The sequence below is a fragment of the Eumetopias jubatus genome, unplaced genomic scaffold, assembly GCF_037043125.1.
Source record: "Eumetopias jubatus isolate StellerSeaLion01/CBP00866 unplaced genomic scaffold, mEumJub1_p1.0 scaffold_9, whole genome shotgun sequence".
Classification (NCBI taxonomy): Eukaryota; Metazoa; Chordata; class Mammalia; order Carnivora; family Otariidae; genus Eumetopias; species Eumetopias jubatus.
Window position 1 is genome coordinate 98,467,265 of NW_028274815.1, and position 20,990 is coordinate 98,488,254.

Sequence of the window (20,990 nt, forward strand, 5' to 3'; positions counted from 1 at the left end):
AATACTAATGTATGCTAAAGCATGGACAAACCTTGAAAATATCATGCTAAGTGAAAAATCCAGACAACAAAAAGCCCCATATTTCATAATTCCACTGATAGAAAATGTCCAGAATAGGCATTAAATAGTCATAACCCATAAAGACAGAAAGTAGAGTCATGTTTGCCAAAAGTTGGGGGCAGGGCAGAATGGGGAACTACAGAATGGGGTACAGGGATTCTTTTTGGGTGATACACTCCAAAATTAGATCATAAATACAATTGCACAACATTGTGAATGTGCTAAATGCCTCTAAATTATACACTTTAAAAAGGTTAATATGGTGAATTTTAGGTTACGCGCATTTTTCTTTTCATTAAGAAAGAAGCAGAGAAAAATGAATATGGCAGAGAGGAGAAAACAATTAAGAAGACCAGCGCACGGACCCATGTCCACAGCAGCAGCAAGACTGGCTGGACCAGGGAGGCGTGGGGTGGCACATCACATGCACCTGCGGCAGGAATCTTTATTCTGAGTGATCTATGCGCTGCTCAAATTCAGGAACTTGCTACTAAAGGAAGGAGAAAACAGATTTGGGGAATCCATTGGTGGTCTTTGCCAAATATCCCTTGACTTTCATCTTGAATTGTTTCTCAACAAAGCCACCATTAAGGAAAGTAAAACCAGGACCATTTAAAGGTCAGGGCCAGAACCACAGGCAGTATTTCTGCCAATCATCCCCACAAAGTCAGGCCTCATGCCAGATTGAGGCTTTGTGAAGACCCAGAGCTGTGCCTTCTTGTATTCGCTTGGATCAGCTAATGCATTGGTAGACTCTGTGCATTCAGGTACATTCTCTGTCATGAGTGATATCTGAGCCACTCTTATTAGCGGTAGACTCTGAGGCGGGGAAGGAGAACTAGCAATTGCTGCCTAGCAAACCACTCCTAAACTTAGTGTTTTAAAATAAACACTCCTAAACTTAGTGTTTTTGCCAGTGAACCTGCAGTTTGGGATGTTCTGGGTGGGGACAGCTCATGTCCACACCACATGGCTCCACCGGAGCCACTCAAAGGCTCACGGCTGGCATCCCCCGAAGCCTCACTCACTCCCATGTCTGCTGCTAATGATACTGATGTTAGATGGTCAGTGCAGACGGTCAGCTAGGTTTGTGGCCAGAACATCGATGGTGGCCTTCCCATGTGGCTGGTGGCAGGATCCCCAGGTCAAGGATCCTGGGAGGGCCAAGCGAAAGGGCGAAAGTTGCATTGCCCTTTATGACTTACCCCTCCTTCATAGTCACAGGTCCAGCAGGTGCAGAGTGGGGGAGAGATACCCCCACACACACACCTCTTGATGGGAGAGGACCTATGTCCATTATAAGAAGAACATGTTGAGCAGACCATCTTTGGAAATTATAATCTGCCACAGCAGGCATGAGATTCAGACAGTGTTCCAACCAACTACCCATATCGTGTGTGTGTGTGTGTGTGTGTGTGTGTGTGTGTTGTGCTGTGTTGTGTTTCTTTAACCAACTCATATCTGTGCACTCCCTCCTGCCTACGGTCTGACCTTGGCAAAAGCCCCTCATCTCTCCATATCCCAGGCTATGGGACACCTTGAGAGGTGCTAAGCTTTATTTAGTACTTTATAATGAAATCCACAGAGCTCTGAGTGCTATAAATCATGTTCCGAGAGCTTCGGCTTTGTGCTTAATGGCAAAGCTAAGACAAAATGCCTTCCTCTTGGGTTTCCAGTAAGTTATTAACTTGGGTTAGAAATATTGCCACTCAGCAGTTTCCAAAGTTTTCTCTCTAATAACCCTTTGATCCTCTGAGTACATGTTATGGATCTCTCTCTCTCTCTTTTTTTTTTTTTTCCAAAATGAAGAAATTTAAATTATCCTTCTCAGACTACCCCGAAGTAAAATTCTGCTCTTTATGGTCATCTCCTCTAATCAAGCCAGGCTTCTCAGTCTCATTCGTTTAGACCACATGGCCAAGTTGTTACTTGGATAACGGAGCATGGGCCACACGCATGACACGGTCCTGGCAATAGCAAGCTTATCAGTTAGGAATTCATTGAGCTGCAAGTAACCCAACTCTCAGCAGCTTAAATTGTGATTTTTTAAAAGATTTTATTTATTTATTTGACAGAGAGAGATACAGCGAGAGAGGGAACACAAGCAGGGGGAGTGGGAGAGGGAGAAGCAGGCTTCCCACCAAGCAGGGAGCCTGAAGCGGGGCTCAATCCCAGATCATGACCTGAGCCAAAGGCAGACGCTTAACAACTGAGCCACCCAGGTGCCCCTTAAATGGTGATTTATCTGTCTCACATAAAAAGTGCATAGATGGCACCTACTTGCAATAGTGATAGACTAGCTTACTGAACAGCTTTACTCTCACCAAGAGCAACCAGAAAAACTGGACAAATATATGAAATATATTTGAGCCATCAGAGAGCTTCTGAGGTGGTGAGAAGTGGAAGAGGCAGATCTCAGGCAGAAAGGAAATGCAGAGAGCTGAGTCCCACTGGGTTAATACAACTGAGATTGCGTGGGCATCAGCCCATCAGAATGGACCAGAATCCGAGGATAAATGCTGTTCTGGGCATTAATTAACCTTGTAACTGTGGGAGGTCCTGGTGATCCCAGAGGAGGAGCTTGTGAGATAGGGGTGTCCATGAAGGGACATTATGACTATTTACCAACCAATAAAGCAGTTTTTCAAAAACGTAACTAGAACCAATGAATCTTGGGGAAGTTAACTAACTGCCTGCCATAAATCTCAGACAGGCAAAACCATCTGTCAAAGCTAGGCATATCGAAGGGTCATTTTTATACCACGTAGTGAATCCAGTGGATTTCTGAGAATGTTTGATTAGATCGAGTGATGAGCAAAGGTGCTGTGGTTGCTATGGGAGAGCATGGCCAAGGCTTGGGAGAGCACCATATGGCATCCCCACTTCTTCATTCATCTGATTATGAAATAAGGATGCATGGCCTGGAGCTTGTTCCAAGTACTGGCAATCTCCTGCATGTGGGGCTTTAGGAAAATTGGGGAGCTTCCCAAACCTGGGTGTTCTCCCCAACAACCTGCCAGGCTCTGTAATTTCTCCCTCTGGCAGAAGGGCACTGTACTAATTATGCCTATGCAAGGTCAAGTATCTGGCCCATAACAGGTTCAAGAATAGCTACTCTAAGGGCACCTGGGTGGCTCGGTCTTTTCAGCGTCTGACTCCTGATTTGGGCTCAGGTCATGATCTCAGAGTCGTGAGATTGAGCCCCGTGTCAGTGTGGAGCCCGCTTCAGGTTCTCTCTGCCCCTCTCCCGCCGTCCCTCTCCCCACTGTTCACGCTCTCTCACACCCTGGGCCTAGCAATCTGGACAGAGCACGTGGGGAGCTGGTGCCATGAAGGAGCAGAGCACTCGGTTGGGTCGTGCTGCGAAGGGGGAGGACGGCACCCCCAAGTACTTCCTAATTTTCCTCCTGTTTAAATTTGAGGTCGCACTGGGGCCAGTCCTGCGCTTCTTCAATTACACATTTGTTTCAGAGAATAATTGTGTTTCTAAAACTATGAACTTTTGAAACTTTGAAAGCAGAAACAAATCCCCACTTAGAACCAGTCTCCCTTAAAAAAAAAAAAGGGAAAAAAAAGCCTGTTTCCAACTGTTTTTATCTTTCCCATTATATTTTGGCTTGACCTTTAAGTAAAGACCTTTCTTAACGGGGCAGCCATTTTTACTCAGCTTCCGACTTGAGGAAACGTTCCCTGCCGGTTGAGGACTGAGGCGTTCAGCAAATGTTTGCCTAACCTTTGCTTCGAGCATAATCTTACCTTTTAATAAAATACACCCGAAAGGCTGCGCTACAAGTTTTTCAGAGCTCTGAGTCGTGTTCCTACCAGGAAGTGGAAGAATTTAAGAACTGTTTTGTTTGAATAGTTAAGTCCTAGCATGATGAATTCCAAAGCGAGGAAGGGTGGCTGGGAATGGCATAAGCAGCTTTGAATAGGAACTAGAGACGAATAATAGTCCGTCCTTCTGCAGGGAGGTGAGTTTGCGGGGAATTCTGAGCACGGGCAGCCTAGAATGTTTGCCACAGGGACGTGGGAACAGCCAGGGATAAACCTGAGAGGTGGCAAAGGAAATCTTTTTTTGTTTGTTTTTTAAATTTATTTGGCAGTGAGAAAGAGAGAGAGAGCGAGCACAAGCAGGGGGAGCAGGAAAGAGAGAGAAGCAGGCTCCCGGCTGAGCAGGGAGCCCGATGTGGGACTCGATCCCAGGACCCTAGGATCATGACCTGAGCCAAAGGCAGATGCTTAACTGACTGAGCCACTCAGAAGCCCAGAAGGGAATCTTTTTGTTTGGGCTTTTCTCTTTTTTCTCAGGGGTGGGCTGGGCTGGGAACCTGAGGGAAATCTCAAACTTTGTATCACGTGCCTCCCACCATCTCCTCCCCAATGAGGAAGGAATTACAAATCATATGGGTCAGACTCCAGGACACTCAGTGAGCCACGTTCTGAGAGTGGATGGGGACCACTGGGCTTGGACTGGACATACAGCCCTGCTCTGTCCCCTGCTCACCTCTGCATGCCAGGCCTTCTTCCCACCTGGCGCTCTGCATCCAGCCTCCCTACACAGGGCCTGCCTGCTCAGGACAGGACCAGACATATGTTTTGTCTTGGTTTAGAAATAGGCCTTGAAACAAGGATACTTGTGGAAGTGATTCCTTGGGGAGATGATTCCAGAGTTCAGAGTGGGGGCCTGGGAAAGTGAGGTGAGGAAGACAAGACAGGCACAGAGGGGATTTTATCAAGAACGTCACCCCTGTGGGCACGTGGAACTCGGGTTCACTTGGCACCTCTGGGAGACAGTGTACTGTAAGCACCTAGGAGTTAACCCCTCCAAGGATGGGGTGCTGATATATTATACACCAAGCTCCGTCAGTCATTGGCTAGGGGCTCCTCCCAGGAGGTGTTAATCCCCTGGCACTTCCAGACTGCCTTGAAAGGGGAGAGCAGGGATGCCTGGGTGGCTCAATCCATTAAGCGTCTGTCTGCCTTCAGCTCAGGTCATAATCCCAGGGTCCTGGGATTGAGCCCCACGTCAGGCTCCCTGCTCAGCGGGGAGTCTGCTTCTCCCTCCACCTGCTTCTCCCTCTGCCTGCCAGTCCTCCTGCTTGTGTTCTCTTTCTCTCCCTGGCACGTAAACAAATAAGAAAAAAGAAAAGGAAAGGAAGGGAAAGAAGAGAGAGCAAACTCCAGGGACTATAAAGGCCATCAGGCAGAGATGAAATTGTCTTGGACCAGGTGTCAAGAACATCTGCTCTTCTTCCTCTCTATTGTAGTAACTTCTCCATCTACACTGGAGTGGGATCAGCTATTTGCCCCATGGCTAGCTGCGTCCTGTGCCACAGACCCCGGTGACTGAGACTCAGAGCAGCAGGAACCAGGAAACCTTACGCAAACCTGCCAGTCTGAACCACACTCTCCTTCCAGCCAGTGCCCCAGAAGCCCTAAGTCAGGAGATGGGGGCATCTTCTGAGGCTTGCCTTATGTTAAGTAAGCTGATATTTCACAACTACTTGGTTCTTTCACCTTGTGGGTGTCCTTTCCTGGTCAGGAGCCTCGGAAATGTGGGATCTGGAGCACCAAAACCCAAATTCCAACCCCTCATGTGTATTTTAGCCATTGTATACCTTCCTGTTGCTCAGAGTGTCCATTTTGAAAAATGGAATTAAAAAAAAAGCAATACTATGTCACATGAGGGCAGGAGGTTTTGAAGAGAAGGGCAGGAATGTTTTCTTTCTTTTAAACTTAAATTCATTAGCAACTTCAAAACGAAGATCACACAAGCCCCATTCAGGGTTGTCAGCCATTACCAGCAGGGGTTAAATTCAGGCTTCCTTCCAAAATCTACATTCTTTTGGGCTTCAGGTATGAGATAAAGTAACACATTTCCAATTAGGCTTTAGGTCTCCAATTACATATCTCTTTTAAACAAACTCACCGTTCTAATAGATGAGTGCACAGCATCTTTCTCCCCTTCTCAGAACTGCAGTATGCACTGAAAAGTACATTACATGTATAGTTATTAATGTTTAAGTAAATTCTTGCTCCAAGGAATGAAAAATGTCAACACTAGGCTAAATACACGGCGTTTAAATTTGAATGGTGTGGGGGAGGAAAACATTGTCCTCCTGACCTTCTAGGTTCTTTGGCTGGCCTAATAATTGAATTGATGTAAATCAGATTAACAGAAGAAAAACAGATTTAATTTTGTACACACAGGAATTCACTGAGGTGTGTGACTCAGAGAAGTGACCAAAGCTGGCAGCTTTTTGCCTTTTAGAAAAAGAAACAACAATTTGTGAAAATTTGACAAAGCCAAGGGGTTTGGATTTGGGGTAGCTAGTTAGTGAGGCAGTAGCCAGCCTTGTTTATGCAGACTTCCCCCCAGTGGTCTATCTCTGGTGATCAGTATGCCTCCTCCCCTCCAGGTGTAGGGAAGCTATGCTTCACATGGGGAATTTATTTCATGCTTTCAAGGGGACAGAGGAGGGTCAGAGTGTCCTTCTTGCTCTGGCTCTTTTTTAAGTAACTTTAATTCAAGATAATCGATATGCCAAGTGGCACATTTTGGGGTGATATATTCTTCTCCCCCTCAATTGTATCCACAAATGTAAAGATACTCCATAAATATATCTGTGTGCTTAGGAAGCTCTCCTAAAAAAGGTTAAACAGGATGACAATAGCAAAGGAGGGAATAAAGGAAAAGAGATTCATGTCGGGTAAAGACAGCTGATGCTATTGAAATTGACAGTGCATGCATTACTGAGGGGTAAGGAAGCACTATTTTTGCTTGAAAAATAATAGGACATTGTAATCATCTTCTGGAAGAAGCTGTAAAGCTAGGAGGACATGTTAGCTGTTGAAAAGCAATTAAGCAATCTCCTAGAGGAGACTGAAAGGGCTGTAGGAAGAAATGTAAAATAGCCTTCAGTGATGGGTCATGTGTCAGCCCTTCACTAGCCCTGAGCCTTCCTGGAGCTGATGAAGGGTGTTTGGTGAAATGTTACATCAGGAAGGAGGCCATGCACAGCTAGAGCATGAAGCAAAAGGACCGTGTTTCAAATTGTGAAGAAAGGGAATTGCTGGTGCTCATTTGTAACAAGCTGATTGCAAAATGGAGGTTCTCTCTGTGCTGTCATAGCTCCAGAAGATGTGCTGTATATGTGTCAGGATAATCCAGTTCTGTCTAATGGTTCATTACAATTCAGAAAATAGGGTGTTTGGCTGGCTCAATCCATAGAGCATGTAACTCTTGATCTCTGGGTTGTGAGTTTGAACCCCACATTGAGGGTAGAGATTACTTAAAATAAAAAAAAAATTTTTAAAGATTAAAAAGAAAAAGAAAACCAAAACACAGCCAGATAATTGCTTAAGCCTTCCTAGCATTTGTCACTCATCCAAAATTCACCTGCTGATTAATATCACCCCTTACAGTAGGCTTTCTCCACCTGGACATTACTAACATTTAGGTCTGGATCATTCTTGGTTGGCAGCAATCTTGGATAGGATAGCATGTTTAGCAGCATCACTAGCCTCTACCCACTAGATGCCCGTAGTGCACCCTGCTCCAGTTGTAACAATCAAAAATGTCTCGGGCACCTGGGTGGCTCAGTCCATTAAGCGTCAGACTCTTGATTTCAACTCAAGTCATGATTTCAGGGTCATGAGATCAAATCCCGCGTTGAACTCTGTCCTGGGTGTGGAACCTGCTTAAGATTCTCTCTCTCTCTCTCTCTCTCTCCCTCCCCCAAGGGGGGGGGTTAATAAATGTCTCTAGACATTGCCAAATGTCCTCAGTAGAGGGGAGGGGTATGAGGTCAAAATCACCACTGGTAGATAACCACCCTCTTAGAAGATGTAGACACCATTTTTTTTTTCTTACTCCTATTTCTGCATGGTGTCATGGACAGCTTGTGAGCTTGAAGCCAGGTGGTCTAGCTGCAGAACCCTGCTCTCATGCTTTGTGAGTGATCGGAACACCAAGTCCTCTATCTTTCAGCCACTCCATGGCGCCCCTAGAGGCGGCTGGGAGTTGTGTTGTTTCCTAGAGGAGCTTCCGCTCTCCCAGCTCAAGGTGCTATCGCTGCTTCTCTTCAAATGAATTAAGTCAACCAAAACGGTCTATAAGCTCTGCAGAGAAACCTACGAAATGGGTCTGAAAGTGAAATGTCAGCTTCCCCTAATGTGTGAATTTTCAGATCAGTTGAATTTATTATAAGGTCAGCAGTAAAGGTGTATTACTACCCCTATCTGTGGCATGTGACAAGCAGATTTTAAGACTGTGCGTGTTGGAAGGAAGGGGTGGAGTTGGAGAGTCGGCCCAAGGAGGTGGCCCTGACACAGGATTCTGAATGCTATGAAGTACGTGCGCTCACACCCCCGGGTTGCTGACTCAAGTTTGGAAAGGTCTCTCTGAGTGCCAGATCCAAAGCTCACCACTAGGTGTCACCCTGGTCCCACCAAAGTTCCCCACTATTGCTAACTTGCACGTCAGAAAAGTTTCAGGGTCCACGGAAGCTGATCAAGGAGGAAATCTGAGGCTGGATTAGCCCCACCGCAACCCTTAATCAACGATGGGCCAAAAGATAGCTCAGCTTTCTTGACGGGTCCAGACAACCTCTGAGGTGTACCCTACTGCCCTTCGACGCCCCGGTGGGATCAGGCAGAAGCTGGATGCTGCGGGGCCTTGCTGGAGGTTACACCCTTGTTGAGCTCATTCCCTACCCTGCTAACCTTCTCCCTGACCTGTTTCCCTGGAAGTCACGTTTCCATAAATCACTTTACACAAATCCTCATGTCAGCGTGTGCTGACAGAGTCTCATGCAAGAGTCTCAGGCCAAGACACTGGTGTACAGGTGGTGCTCAGAAATATCGGTTCTTATCGGCCTGCTTCAGGTAACAGTGGAATTGGGAGACACATCTCACCTCGAGTCTCCTTCTCTTGCAGGACAGCCCAGCATTGCTAGACTATGCAGCCCACCCCCACTCTCCCTTCTCTGCCTGCAGTCCCTCATGGCCTGACTGAGGTTGGCCCCCAAACCAGTGTGTCTGCTTGAGGCCCCTGGGAGTCAAGGCTCAAGTTTTGTCTGCTAATCTATGTGTGGCTTTAGTAGTAACAGAAAGCTCAGGGAAAGATCTAGGAGCAGAAAAAAAAAAAAAAAAAAAAAGAGCCTTAAGTCAATTTGCCACAAGGGGGTGTGGAGAGAAGAAAGAACTGTGAACTCCTGAGTGACTGGGGTCCAGCCAGGTGGGTGGATGGACAGCCAGGGACGGTCGACACCTCAGGCTTTCTGCCTTTGGTCTATAGAAATCTCAAAGCCCACATGGGCTCCCCACACCCACAGCTTGACATAGAATTGTTCAAAGGGATTAACATTCCCAACTGGACTGAAGCTTTTCGCCAGGATAAATTCCCCTGCTGAAGCAAAGAGGAAGAAGGGAAGCGAGGGTAAGAAAAGATGAGAGGCAGGGACCCATGGGGTCATATCTTTACCTCTCAAACACACTCACTTGAGTACAGCACACACTTGGCCAAGAAATGATTAAAACAATTGCTCACGTGTGACAGAAAAGTCATTTCCATTTAGAAAAATATTTAAATCACAGCTTGGGGAGCATTCTCTGTCTTTGTTAATGATGGGTTAGAGGATGGATTCTCTAAAGCGTGCAGATCGATATGTCCTTTTTCCCGATTAAATTACTGATCTATGATGGTATTTGCCGGTAACGCAGTCAGACACTGTAACGGGAAGGCCTTTACAGTCTGCAAAATTGTATTTCAAGGATAGAACATGGAATAGTATTAGCTTGTGTAATTTCTCTCTGACTTTTTTTCCCCCCTCACCATTTCAGATAGATGAGGCTGATTGTTGAAGAAATGAGATTTTTCTTCCTGGTGCTCGCTTTTATTTCTTCTCTCCACTTGGAGCTGAAATACCCACTTCCTCCAGAGATTTGTTTAAATACTACACGAAGGCGCTTGATATTTCCCTGTATCGAATCGGATCCGTGAGGGCACAAGCATCTCCTCAGACAATAAACACGAGAAGCAGTAAATGCCCCATCTATCTAGGGTCAAGAGTGGGGGATGCTAAAGGCAGCGCCACTTTGACTTATCTTTCTTTGAAGCTTATGAAATCCGCTGGGGTTTTCTAAAACTTGACTGCACAAAAAACTGCTGCTGAATTTAGTCACACTGCGAACAATGAACTAAGTCAGCTGTGACTCAAAACTTTTTCACACACACTGTGTGGATTCACACACACACTTTTTCACACACACACCATCACCCCAGTTACTCCATGCCCCCATAGCAAGTCTGAAAACCCTCGCTAGGCCTGGTTAGGAAACGGTCTTAGAAGTTCATGGTCGGGAATGGAAGGAGAGGTTTCCAATCTTAGTATCTGCTGGGGATTCTGATTTACCTCTCTTATAGGTTTGCAGAAAGGAAAACTAGCATTCCCAATGACTTGCCTCTTGAACAAGAGGTATGACTTTTAACAAAAAGAATTGCTATTAGCAGGAATATGCTGCCTGACTTGCAGGGAGAAGCTCCCAGCGCTCTTCCTGGGATAATCAAAGCCCTGCCTTAAATTGCCCTTTCTTGCCATTTGCTGATATTTGTTCTGGGGAAGTGGCCAAGAAAGGGAATTCAAAAGCTTGTACTCTGAAAATGAGGTGTCTTCCAGATCTATAGACTCGATAATTAGGGCAATGTTCATAGTTTCTGCAGGACTGCAATACTCAAAATGACCCCCAGCCACTTATTTATTAGTCATCCTAAGCATCTGTCCCCATCACAAACACTCAGAAGGTGTATCGGCAGTCAAGTCAGTCTCTGTTGGCTGGGCACCAGATAGCACCGAGAATCCCATGGCCGGCTGCCATTTGCAACATTCTCTGAGGATAGAGGAGGGTGTGGGAGGAAAGGGCTGGAAGTCGGAGAGTGCTGGGGCTCTGTCCTGCTAGGTGTTTCTTAAATGTCTCTTTGACAGAGCACCAGGGACATTCCCCGATAATGAAGTCAGGGGAGCGGTGCCATCCCAGACATCAGATACAGCATTTGTCAAGTTTTGTGTGTGCATACATGCGCACGTGTGTTCCTATATCCATGCCAAGTATTTGCAGTATGCCTTGCATAAAACTTGAAGAAAGCCATGGAGGAAACACAGAAGTATACTAGAAAGAAAAGATGCTAAAGATATACTTTTGATTCACTTAAAAAAGAACTGAAGTTCTTCAAAAGTTTCAAAAATGCTTTAAAAACCTCTCATTTTGAAGTTAATTTTACTACCATTTATTATACACCCACTGTGTACTGTGTACTGTGTACTGGGCTGGGTGATTTTACATACTGTATCTCATTTAATTTAATCCTCATAATTACCCCCCAAAGTTAGTTATTCTTACCCTCAAAGGCATTCTTATTCCCACGTGTAGATGAGTTACATGGGAGGTAAGAGGTTCAGTGACACGAACATGGCCACACAAACAAGAGAAGTCTGAGCCATCAGGCCATGTGATGTGCAAGAGCCCCAAGGGCTCTCAGGGCTACAACAATTCACGTTACGATTACTCCACTGGCTTTGACATAACATGGGGAATCCACCAAATGTAGCCCATTAAAATTACTTGGATTTATAAAAATCACTTGTATTTATTATAGGAGTACTTAACATAACAAAGGTGTAGCCAATAAGAAATCACATACTCTGGGGCGCCTGGGTGGCTCAGTCAGTTGGGCAACCGATTCTTGATTTCGGCTCGGGTCATGATCTCAGGGTGGTGAGATTGAGCCCTGCCCAGGGCTCTACACTCAGAACGTGGAGTCTGCTCAAGATTGTCTCTCTTTCCCTCTCCCTGTGCCCCTCCCCTGCTCCAATAAATAAATAAATAAATAAATAAATAAATAAATAAATAAAAGAAATCACTCCCCTAGCAATCTATTCGGGATAAACTTCTCATTAGCATGCATTCCACACCCGTGCATACTGTTTTAGAGAAAGTGTAGAAGCCACAGTACCTCAGTCTCAGGCCTTCTCTCCTCCAGGTGCCATGTGCTTTGGATTTTGTACAAGGCTCTCATCAGAATGACAGTCAAAATGTCTGGCCAGACACGTGAACTTCCAGCATCAGGAGAGCAGAAGACCAGTACTCACCCCTGCAGTCAGAGCAACTGCCATCAAGCTGTGTAAAACCAAGGTGAGACGCGCCCCTTCCAAGGCTGCTTTCCTAAGAGGTGTTGTTATTTACAACTTTGCCGGGATGGCTAGATGCAAATGAGACAACCCAACTTTGCTGAGCCTAAATATGATGAATTTACATAGTAACATCCATCTGGCTGTAGGTCTCAAAAATAAACAAATATATAGAGAACCTACTATATTGATTCTTACAAGGTGTGGGGGCCCTCAGTGGGACCTAAATGACCCCCACATGTTGGTGTTAATGAAGGGCTGTGGCCAGAACTGGGACTTCAAATCAAAATTATACTCATACACTCCACACTATTTCGGGTAATTTCAGGTGTTTTGTTTTTTGTTGTTGTTGTTGTTTTTTAAGAAATGAGACCACAAAAAAAGCATGCAATGTGGAAATATCTTTGATTTAGAAATCCCAGATGGTCTGAAGGGGAAGTTACAATTTCTTATCAGTGAAGCATCTAGCAGATTACAGCACAGCTCCTTGAGGGAAGGCTGTTCTCTCTGCGGCCCTCTTGGGTCAGATAATACTAGCTGCCACCTAGGGGTCCCACTCTTAGAGGCCTTATTATATTATATTTAAGCCTCGCAACAACCCAGCAAGGAAGATGCTGTGAACCCCTTGACAGCCAAGAAAACAGAGGTCCAGCAAGGTCAGAACCTTATTCAAGCATGCACACATAGGGAACGACAGCACTGAAAGAAATAGACAGCCTATCTTTTTCCATGCTGCCCTGAGCTCTGTGCTTGCCTGACTTCTCTGAGCCACCAATTACACAGTTCCCTTAAACAAGATTTCATTTCATTTTATTGCCTGCCGGGGTCTTCCATGCCATGACTGTTCTCACCTCGGATGGGTTTCAGTGCTTCTCTCGTCTTGCACTGGTAACCCCTTTGAATAGCTCTGCTCGAGGCAGTCTCACCATTTGCCCTAAATTGGCTCCTGAAAGCTACTTGACTGCGCTACCCATATCCACTGCCCTTATTGTTTCCCATATCCTGTAAGGTCAAGGATGAGGAAACTCTTTTTTTTTTTATTAGTTTCAGGTGCACAGTATAGTGATTCAACAATTCTGTACATCACTCAGTGCTCATCATGATCAGTGTGCTCTTGATCCCCTTCACCTATTTCCCCCATCCCTCCACCCGCCATCCCTCTGGCATCCGCCAGTTTGTTCTCTATAGGTTAAGAGTCTGTTTTTTGAAAAAAGAATAAAAAAAAAAAAGAGTCTGTTTTTTGGTTTGTCTCTTTTTTTTCTTTGTTTCGTTTTGTAAATTCCACATGAATGAAATATAGGGTATTCATCTTTATCTGACTGACTTATTTCACTGAGCATAATACTCCAACATGTGGTTGCAAATGTCAAGATTTCATTCTCTTTTATGGCTGATGAATATTCCATTGTATATACACAAGGGATAGTGAAATCCTTAGTTTTCTCCCAAGAGGAAATAGTACAGCTACATGGAAAAATTTAAACACTACACACACACACAGACACACACACACACACACAGACACAGACACACACAGCCTCAGCTTGGGAGTATAGAGGAAACCTACAAGTTGGAGTTCCCTCAGGGATCCCTAGGCCTAGTTGTTTGGGGATTTTTGTTTTCTTTAATGTCTGTTGGGGGAGGTCATGGAGAGGACGTGACCACCAGTTGACCCTTGAGCTGGACGCGAATGGTCAGTAGAGGCTCCTCACTCGTCTTGCAGCCGCCCATAAGCCTTGCGTGTTAAGTCCCTTGCTTCAGGAAACTGCCACCTGCCCATCTGGAGTGGTCTACCTCTTTCCCAGTCTCCCCTTCCAGGGCCTGGTCTCAGATTTCTCAGGAGCTCCCAAGTTTGCAAAGCAACAACATCAGGGACTGAGAATCTCTTAGAGGTAGAAGATACCCTTGCTCGTAGTGGGAAGGAAGGAAGATTCCCCAAGTGGCCTCATTGCCCCCCCCGACTCTCACTTCCCCACCCCACGGCCCCCTTTTCTGGAAGGTAGAGATCTATAGACACCACGCCGGTGCCTACAACATGGGGGGATACTGGTTTCGGAATGTGGAAATCCTGCTCGTTCAACCTTGGCAGAGCTGCTTCATCTCCCGGGTGCTCTCGCTTTTTTCACTTATTTCTTTCTGTGTCAGAGGAAAGGAGAGAACTAAAATGAGTGTTTATCATAACCTTTAATGTCCAAGGGGTTTAGAACATGCTACCCCAAAAGATGCCGCTTCGGCATATTGATCATTTTGAGCTGAAGGCGGGAGAGAAATCGCAGATGCAGGAAGGGCTCTCTGACCTCCCTTTCTACCTAAAAACAGGCCATAAAATTTCCCACGAGGAAGGTGCTCTCGGTGCGCTGGGAAGAGGACGCACTTATGGCCAGGCCCTAGGAGTCGGAGCTGGAAGGGACCCGGGCAAACAAGCCGCTGCAATCACCCTTGTCTTCCACAGCTCTCCGTGTACGTTTCCTGGTCACCGTACCGTGATTTACTGCCCCGCACCCAAGCCACTTTGTCTTGTCACGTCCCACATTTTATTGTTCATTGTCGAAAAAGGTGTATAAGTACATGGCTCTAGTGGCTTCTCTGAGTCTTCATTTTCCTTTTGAAGATTCCCATCACCATATAAAAATATGAAATTAAGCATACCCGCTTCTCTCCTGGTGGTCTATGTCAGTTTAATTCTTAGGCCCAGCCAGAGACCCAAGGAGGGTAGAAGGAGGTTTCTCTTTCCCTCCAATGCATCCATGAACCTCAAATCTGGGGGTCTTGTGAAAATGCAGATTGTGATTCAGAAAGTCTGCGGTGGGCCCTGGGGTTCTGCCTTCTTAACCAGCACCCAAGTGAGGCCCACGCTGCCCCCGGGCCAGGGATGGCCCTTTGCCTTCTGAAAGGCTAGCTCATGTTTAAAAGTCCCTGCAGGTGCTTTCATTCTGTTGATGCAGCTAGGCCCCCAGAAGATGGAAACCAATCAAAAGTCCTGGATGAGATCGGTTCTGGTGAGGGGAAGGCAGGTGTGGCCAGGAGGGACCGCAGCCTGAAGCCCCGTGCTTGAGGAGGAAGGCTGGAAGCATGAGGCCAGACAGATGGGGGCTTTGGCAGATGGAGGGTGTCATGAGGGATAATGGTGTACCTGGAAGGGGGAGCCAGCAAGTGAGAGGCAGATAGAAATAGCGGATAAATGTCTCTTACCTTAAATTGTGTTGACCACCCTAGATGCTGCCTGAAACATTTTATGGAATGCAGTAAGTGGGTTTGGGTTTGGGGGGCTTTTTGGGGTACCATTTCACATGATGAAACCCCATGGGAATTTGGCAAAAATAAATTCACCCCAAATCACAATGGACACAGCTGGAAAAATGACCCTGGGGTCCCCATCTCTGACTTATTGTAAATGCCCTCCTCTTCATGCCGGTGGGATGAATAGACCACAGAAAACTGAGGAACCAACCCCAATTCCAAGTGCCTTCCAGACTTTCGATGACCCCAGGTGAAAAATGTTTTAAAACAAATTTTACATCAGAAATTGTCAATTTTTTTGAGTACAGGCATTTTAATTACATGTAAAAAAGACTCATGACTACATAAAAAGAATTATAGTAGGAATACACAATCAAAGCAAATTTCCAATCAAATGTAGAGACACTTGTATTATCCTTTGGGACCACCAATGCCCTCACCAGATTTCTTCACACATCATCCTTGACTGGGGGACTTTGCACAGGAAGAGGAAATTCAAAGTTGAAAAAGAAGTCGAGAAATAACCCACAGAATTTTTCCCCCTGTCTTTTGACTTGAAGCTCAAATGTTTGCAGTGACAGCACATATGATGGGGAAACTATCCCATTACAAATATTTCATAAGCTGCTCCACCCTTATTACACACACACACACTTAAAATTTGGGAAGCAGTAAATTGATCACTAGAAGATAAAATTCCATTGAAATAATTTGTGATTTTTTTTAAGAGAAAGAGGCATAGTCCAAATATCTCTGAGCCCAAACAGCTCATCCGCTCCCACCAACTTCACATCCCAAACACATCCAATATTAAAAGTAACAACAATCCTCGAATACTCCTTGGGGATATAGCCCCTTTGGGTACATATAACACTCCAAATGGCCAGTGAGACAAATAATTAGAAAACAGCATGTCCAAAGAGAAGATCTGTGACCCACCAAGTTTATATAAGAAGCCAAAGAGCTGGTAAGAATTACAATTTAGAAATAATAAAAATGAGCCATCCTCTGTATACATTCTTGCATAAGAGAGGGTTCTCTAGGCTAAAATAGAATTTCTGCTTTCAATTCTCCCTCTTGAACCAAACGTCGCCCTGCCCCAGGTGGTGGGAAGACCAGGCCAGCAGAAAACTGAATGGAACCTCCTCCTTCATGCGCCACCTCTGGCCGCCAAGGCCCAGTCCTCCTGTAAGGATAACAAAGCCTTGAAACAAAAGTCAGGAATTAGGGACACGTATTTTTTTCTTATTTCGCTTTTCCTAGTTTTTGGTGTTTCCTTTTTCCTTGCAGATTTGTCTAATTTCTTACTCACAGAAGAAGTCAATATCCTAGGGGAAAAAAAAAAGGCAAAAAAAAAAAAAAAAGATTGAACCGAGCACACAAGGGCCAGAAAACAAATATAGTTTCTTTATTTAAAAGAAGGTCATAGGTCATCAAAGAGAAATCTGGATTTAAAATAAGGTTGAACCCCAAAGAGTATGACATAATTATCACTTTAAGTCAAAAACTACTTAAAATGAAGGTTCTCAAATACACTTTTAATTGGTGGTTAATTGACACATTCAAGCTCAGTGCTCAGAAGCGATGACAAGCAAGTCCCGTTTGTGTGGGTTGGGCAATGTTTTGAAGTTATTTCACGCAGCAATTAGCTCCAGGAGAATCTTCAAAACAACCACCCTGCCAAGTAGCTCAAAGGGAATCTTTTATGTCTCTTCTGGGGCTTGCAAGACCTCAGGGCACTGGAAAGAGTATAATTTCTTTTTCAAACATAAGTAGAATCTATAGACCACAGAAATAAGGCACCCAAAGATTTATTTTTCCAGAATGTTTTGATTTGATTAAATACAGGTGCTGATTTTTTCCCAGCCCAAGTGTTTTAGTAAATAAATGTAACCATCAGTTAAGAGTCCATGAATACTATATTCTTTTCTTTCTTTGTGACATGGACTCCTTTCTAGGATAACTTGTATCTAAAAACAAAAGGGGGTGGATGGAGAAAGTTCAGTAACCTTTCAACACTGAGAGTAGGTGTAAATGCTCTCCCAAACCTCCCTGTCTTGGGGAAGCCTCTGCTACAAGTAGGGGGGTTTGCTCCAGTCGTCTTGTAAGTGACAAGATGCATTTTTAACACCTGCCTGCACTAGCCCAGGATCTGGGTCCTTCCCTGGCCTGCTCTGAGACACTTACCGTGGTGGGGACTTCTCTGGTGGCTTCTTGGTACAAGTGTTGCTCCTCGACCAAGCTGCTGGGGAAATAGCCCAGGGTGCCCATCTCGTCCTCATGGTCATCTCCGTAGACCTGAGCGCCCAGAAGAGTAACAGTCAGGGGGCTGCGGCTGGGAGTCCACTTCTAGACACCCCCTAGCATCACATTTGCTGTGAATGAGAATTACAGAATTGCAATGACTCCATTTTCCCCTCTGGGTTCCAGGGGCCTCAGATCCAACTTTGAAGCTCACTCACAGCAACTGAGTCAACCCACAGAAAGTGTATCTCTGTTCTCTTGTGGCCAGGTCTTCCCAGTCTCACTGAGCATTTCTTTATTTTATGCAATCTTGTGAACCGCCCAAAATCTTTTTGGAACCCATAAGCAAAGTCAGTACGTTTCTAAAGAACCAAATAGGTACTTTTATTTTAAAGAACTGGCCTTTCTCGATTGTTAAATATTCAAGTGCACAGATACTTGAGTGAATTTAAGATTTAATTCTTCATTCCTTGAGAATCTGTCTGTGGGGCTGCAGATGAGGACAGGAAATCAGCCCTGCTTCATCCCTCCCTGGGGCCCACCCCTGCAGGTTTTCACCGAAGAAAGCAGATTCTCTGGAACTGAAGAGGGTGTTGGTTTCCTTTAAAATATTGAAGCGGAACCTGACTGCCAACACGCAAGCCTTTTCCTTGGCAAATCCGTTCAAACATTTTTGAGTAAGTTTCAAACTCTTTAAGATGTTCAAGCCCCCCATGTGGTTGACTAGTTCTTGCCAACACATCACATAAACCTACATTTGGTTTTGTTATGAAATTTCCTTTGTTTCTTCAAAATGCCAGAAAAGCAAATGCATGTGATTTTCTGCACTTGCATCTAAACCTCTCCATTATTCTTGAGAGCTTGTTTCAAACACTGAAATGTACTGGAGGGAGGTCAGAGAGAAAAAATTAAGAGCAACCTATGTCAAGATGTGTGTATATTTGCAAGGATCTCATCTTACACTGCCAGCCCAAAATTCTCCAGCTCCGTTTTCTTGTACCAGCTTTGAGTAAACATAAATCTGCTGTCCTTTTTTAACATTAATAAACCTACAGTCTGGGGCATTGTAATCTTCTTGAGCTCTGGCCAGAGAAATAGTATCTGGAAGAAAAGAAACATTGAAATGACTACATTATTTAGTCTCCTGGATTTTCTAACAGTAAAAAGGCCGAACATATCAGAAATAGGAAATCAGAGAGACTAATAACTCCCAGTTTACAGCTCCTGAATGTTCAGTTCAAGAAGAGTAATATAGCCAAGGTATGAAAGCTGAAAATCTTAACCAAGTGAATTCTCAGTAATTAAGACACTGAATGTACAGACCAAGCAGTCCTAGCGACATACACGTTAGAGAAGATTCACTTAAAGCCCAATTAGATAGTTCTGCTGTTAGTGGATTTTTTCTTTTTCTACTTATTTATTTATTTATTTATTTATTGACAGAGAGATTTATTTTTATTTATATAGATAGATAGATAGATAGATAGATAGATTTTTATTTATTTATTTATGACAGAGAGAGAGCACAAGCAGGGGGAGCGGCAGGCAGAGGGAGAAGCAGGCTCCCCGCTGAGCAGGGAGCCAGACATGGGGCTCGATCCCAGAACTCTGGGATCATGACCCGAGCCGAAGGCAGACGCTCAACTGACTGAGCCACCCAGGCGCCCCATTCTTTTTCAATTATATAATAGAAAGATAATGAAAGGCATAAAAAGTGTCCTTACACACGCACTCGTCATCTGCACAGAGCTTCTTGGAAGCAAGTCTGTCCATAAATATTCCGTGCACGGCACATATGGCTACAAGACCTGGGAGGGAAAGTAATAATAGTCTGGCCATCTTCCTTTTTTTGCTGTTTTTGCTGTCGTCCTTTAACTGGAAGTGGGAACTGACTGCAGTGGTTCCTGTCTTTTATGTGGAAGTCAGACATCTGGGTGAGTCCCCCCAGCCAATGGGAAGGTGCCCACGTTCCTTCCTCTGCCTTCCTAACAGCTCCCGAGCTCCAGGGGCTAATTTGCATCTGGTTTTCCAAAGAGACTCAAACTCGATGTCTTTTTTTATATATATACACAAATGATATCCAAACGGTCCACCATTGGTAAAGCCACTTTAGCTGTGATACACCGAACTAGTAGGGCATTGTGGAAAGAACTATGAGAATTTTAAATCATTTAAAACAATTTTTTGGCTCCATTTTCCTATTCTTTCCACTTAGAAGCAGAGATGTACTGACTAGATGAATCTGCTGAAAATGTGAGATCTATATCCTTAGAACACATAATGTTCCTTGAAACAAATCCAATTAATAAACGTGGATTTATAGAATAGATAAATCAAGGATGCTTAAATTTACAAATCATCCATGATAAGATTTTTGGGAGTCGCGTCTGTTCTGAGGCAGACATAGTTTGTAACACGTGAGCCGTTACCAGATCTAGACTGTTTCAATGTGGAAAGGGGGACATAGGTGAGTTGGAAAGAATGGAACAATCTTTTCTTCCTCTCTGGAACTTTTGAAATTCAGTCTCACAGTGCTCCTGGGTGGAGACAGGGGAAAGCTAGAGGTTCCTGTCACCGTCCTTCTCCCTGCTTCTGGGAGTCTTTCCCGCAGAAAGAGGAGTACTGCTAGAAATCACCAAAGTTGAAGTGCCAATATGCAGCTCCATCTAGTCAACAAATATTTACTGAGCACCTACTGTGTGCCAGGTCCTGTTCCAGGCACGAGGGATACAGCAGTGAATAAAAAAATTCCCTGGCCCCAAGGATTTACTTTCTATGAGGAGAGACAAGACAATAGGTTGCTGCTTTTTCTAGTGTTTGGGGCTGGTGTCTCTTTCATAAGATTCACACCGCCCCCCACCCCACTGTTTCTAGACTAGAGGTCCCTGTCCGGATGCCCTGTCCAACTTGGCTGATGATGAGGCTTCAGAACAGAACCTCCTCCTCCCTCCAACAGGCAGTCACCTCACAAGATGAGGGACAAGCATTCAACTTAACAAAATAATCTTGTACACAACTGGGGGTAAACTGGCAAAGCAAAATATGCTTATAGTATTATTTTTTAAAAAGGTTTTATTTGGGGGTGGAGTGTGTTATTTTCAGAGGACAATATTTTAAAGAGCTGTCCCAGATGTGGAAGCTTCTTTAATTCAATATCTCAATTATAGATAAAGAAACTATAGCCCCTACAGTCCAGCAAAGGCCAGAACCACCTTTTTTTTTTTTAAAGGTTTTTTAATTTATTCATTTGAGAGAGAC

General features: G+C 44.7%; 1 protein-coding gene across 1 annotated transcript; it reads right to left on the reverse strand.

The window, feature by feature from the left end:
* Positions 1-16,792: 16,792 nt before the first annotated feature.
* Positions 16,793-19,571, reverse strand: OTOR (otoraplin). The gene is made up of 4 exons (XM_028112939.1): positions 19,457-19,571; positions 18,694-18,833; positions 17,676-17,786; positions 16,793-16,816 (listed from the first exon to the last, which is right to left on the reverse strand). The coding sequence occupies exons 1-4, from the start codon at positions 19,569-19,571 to the stop codon at positions 16,793-16,795; spliced, it is 390 nt and encodes a 129-aa protein (XP_027968740.1).
* Positions 19,572-20,990: the final 1,419 nt, after the last annotated feature.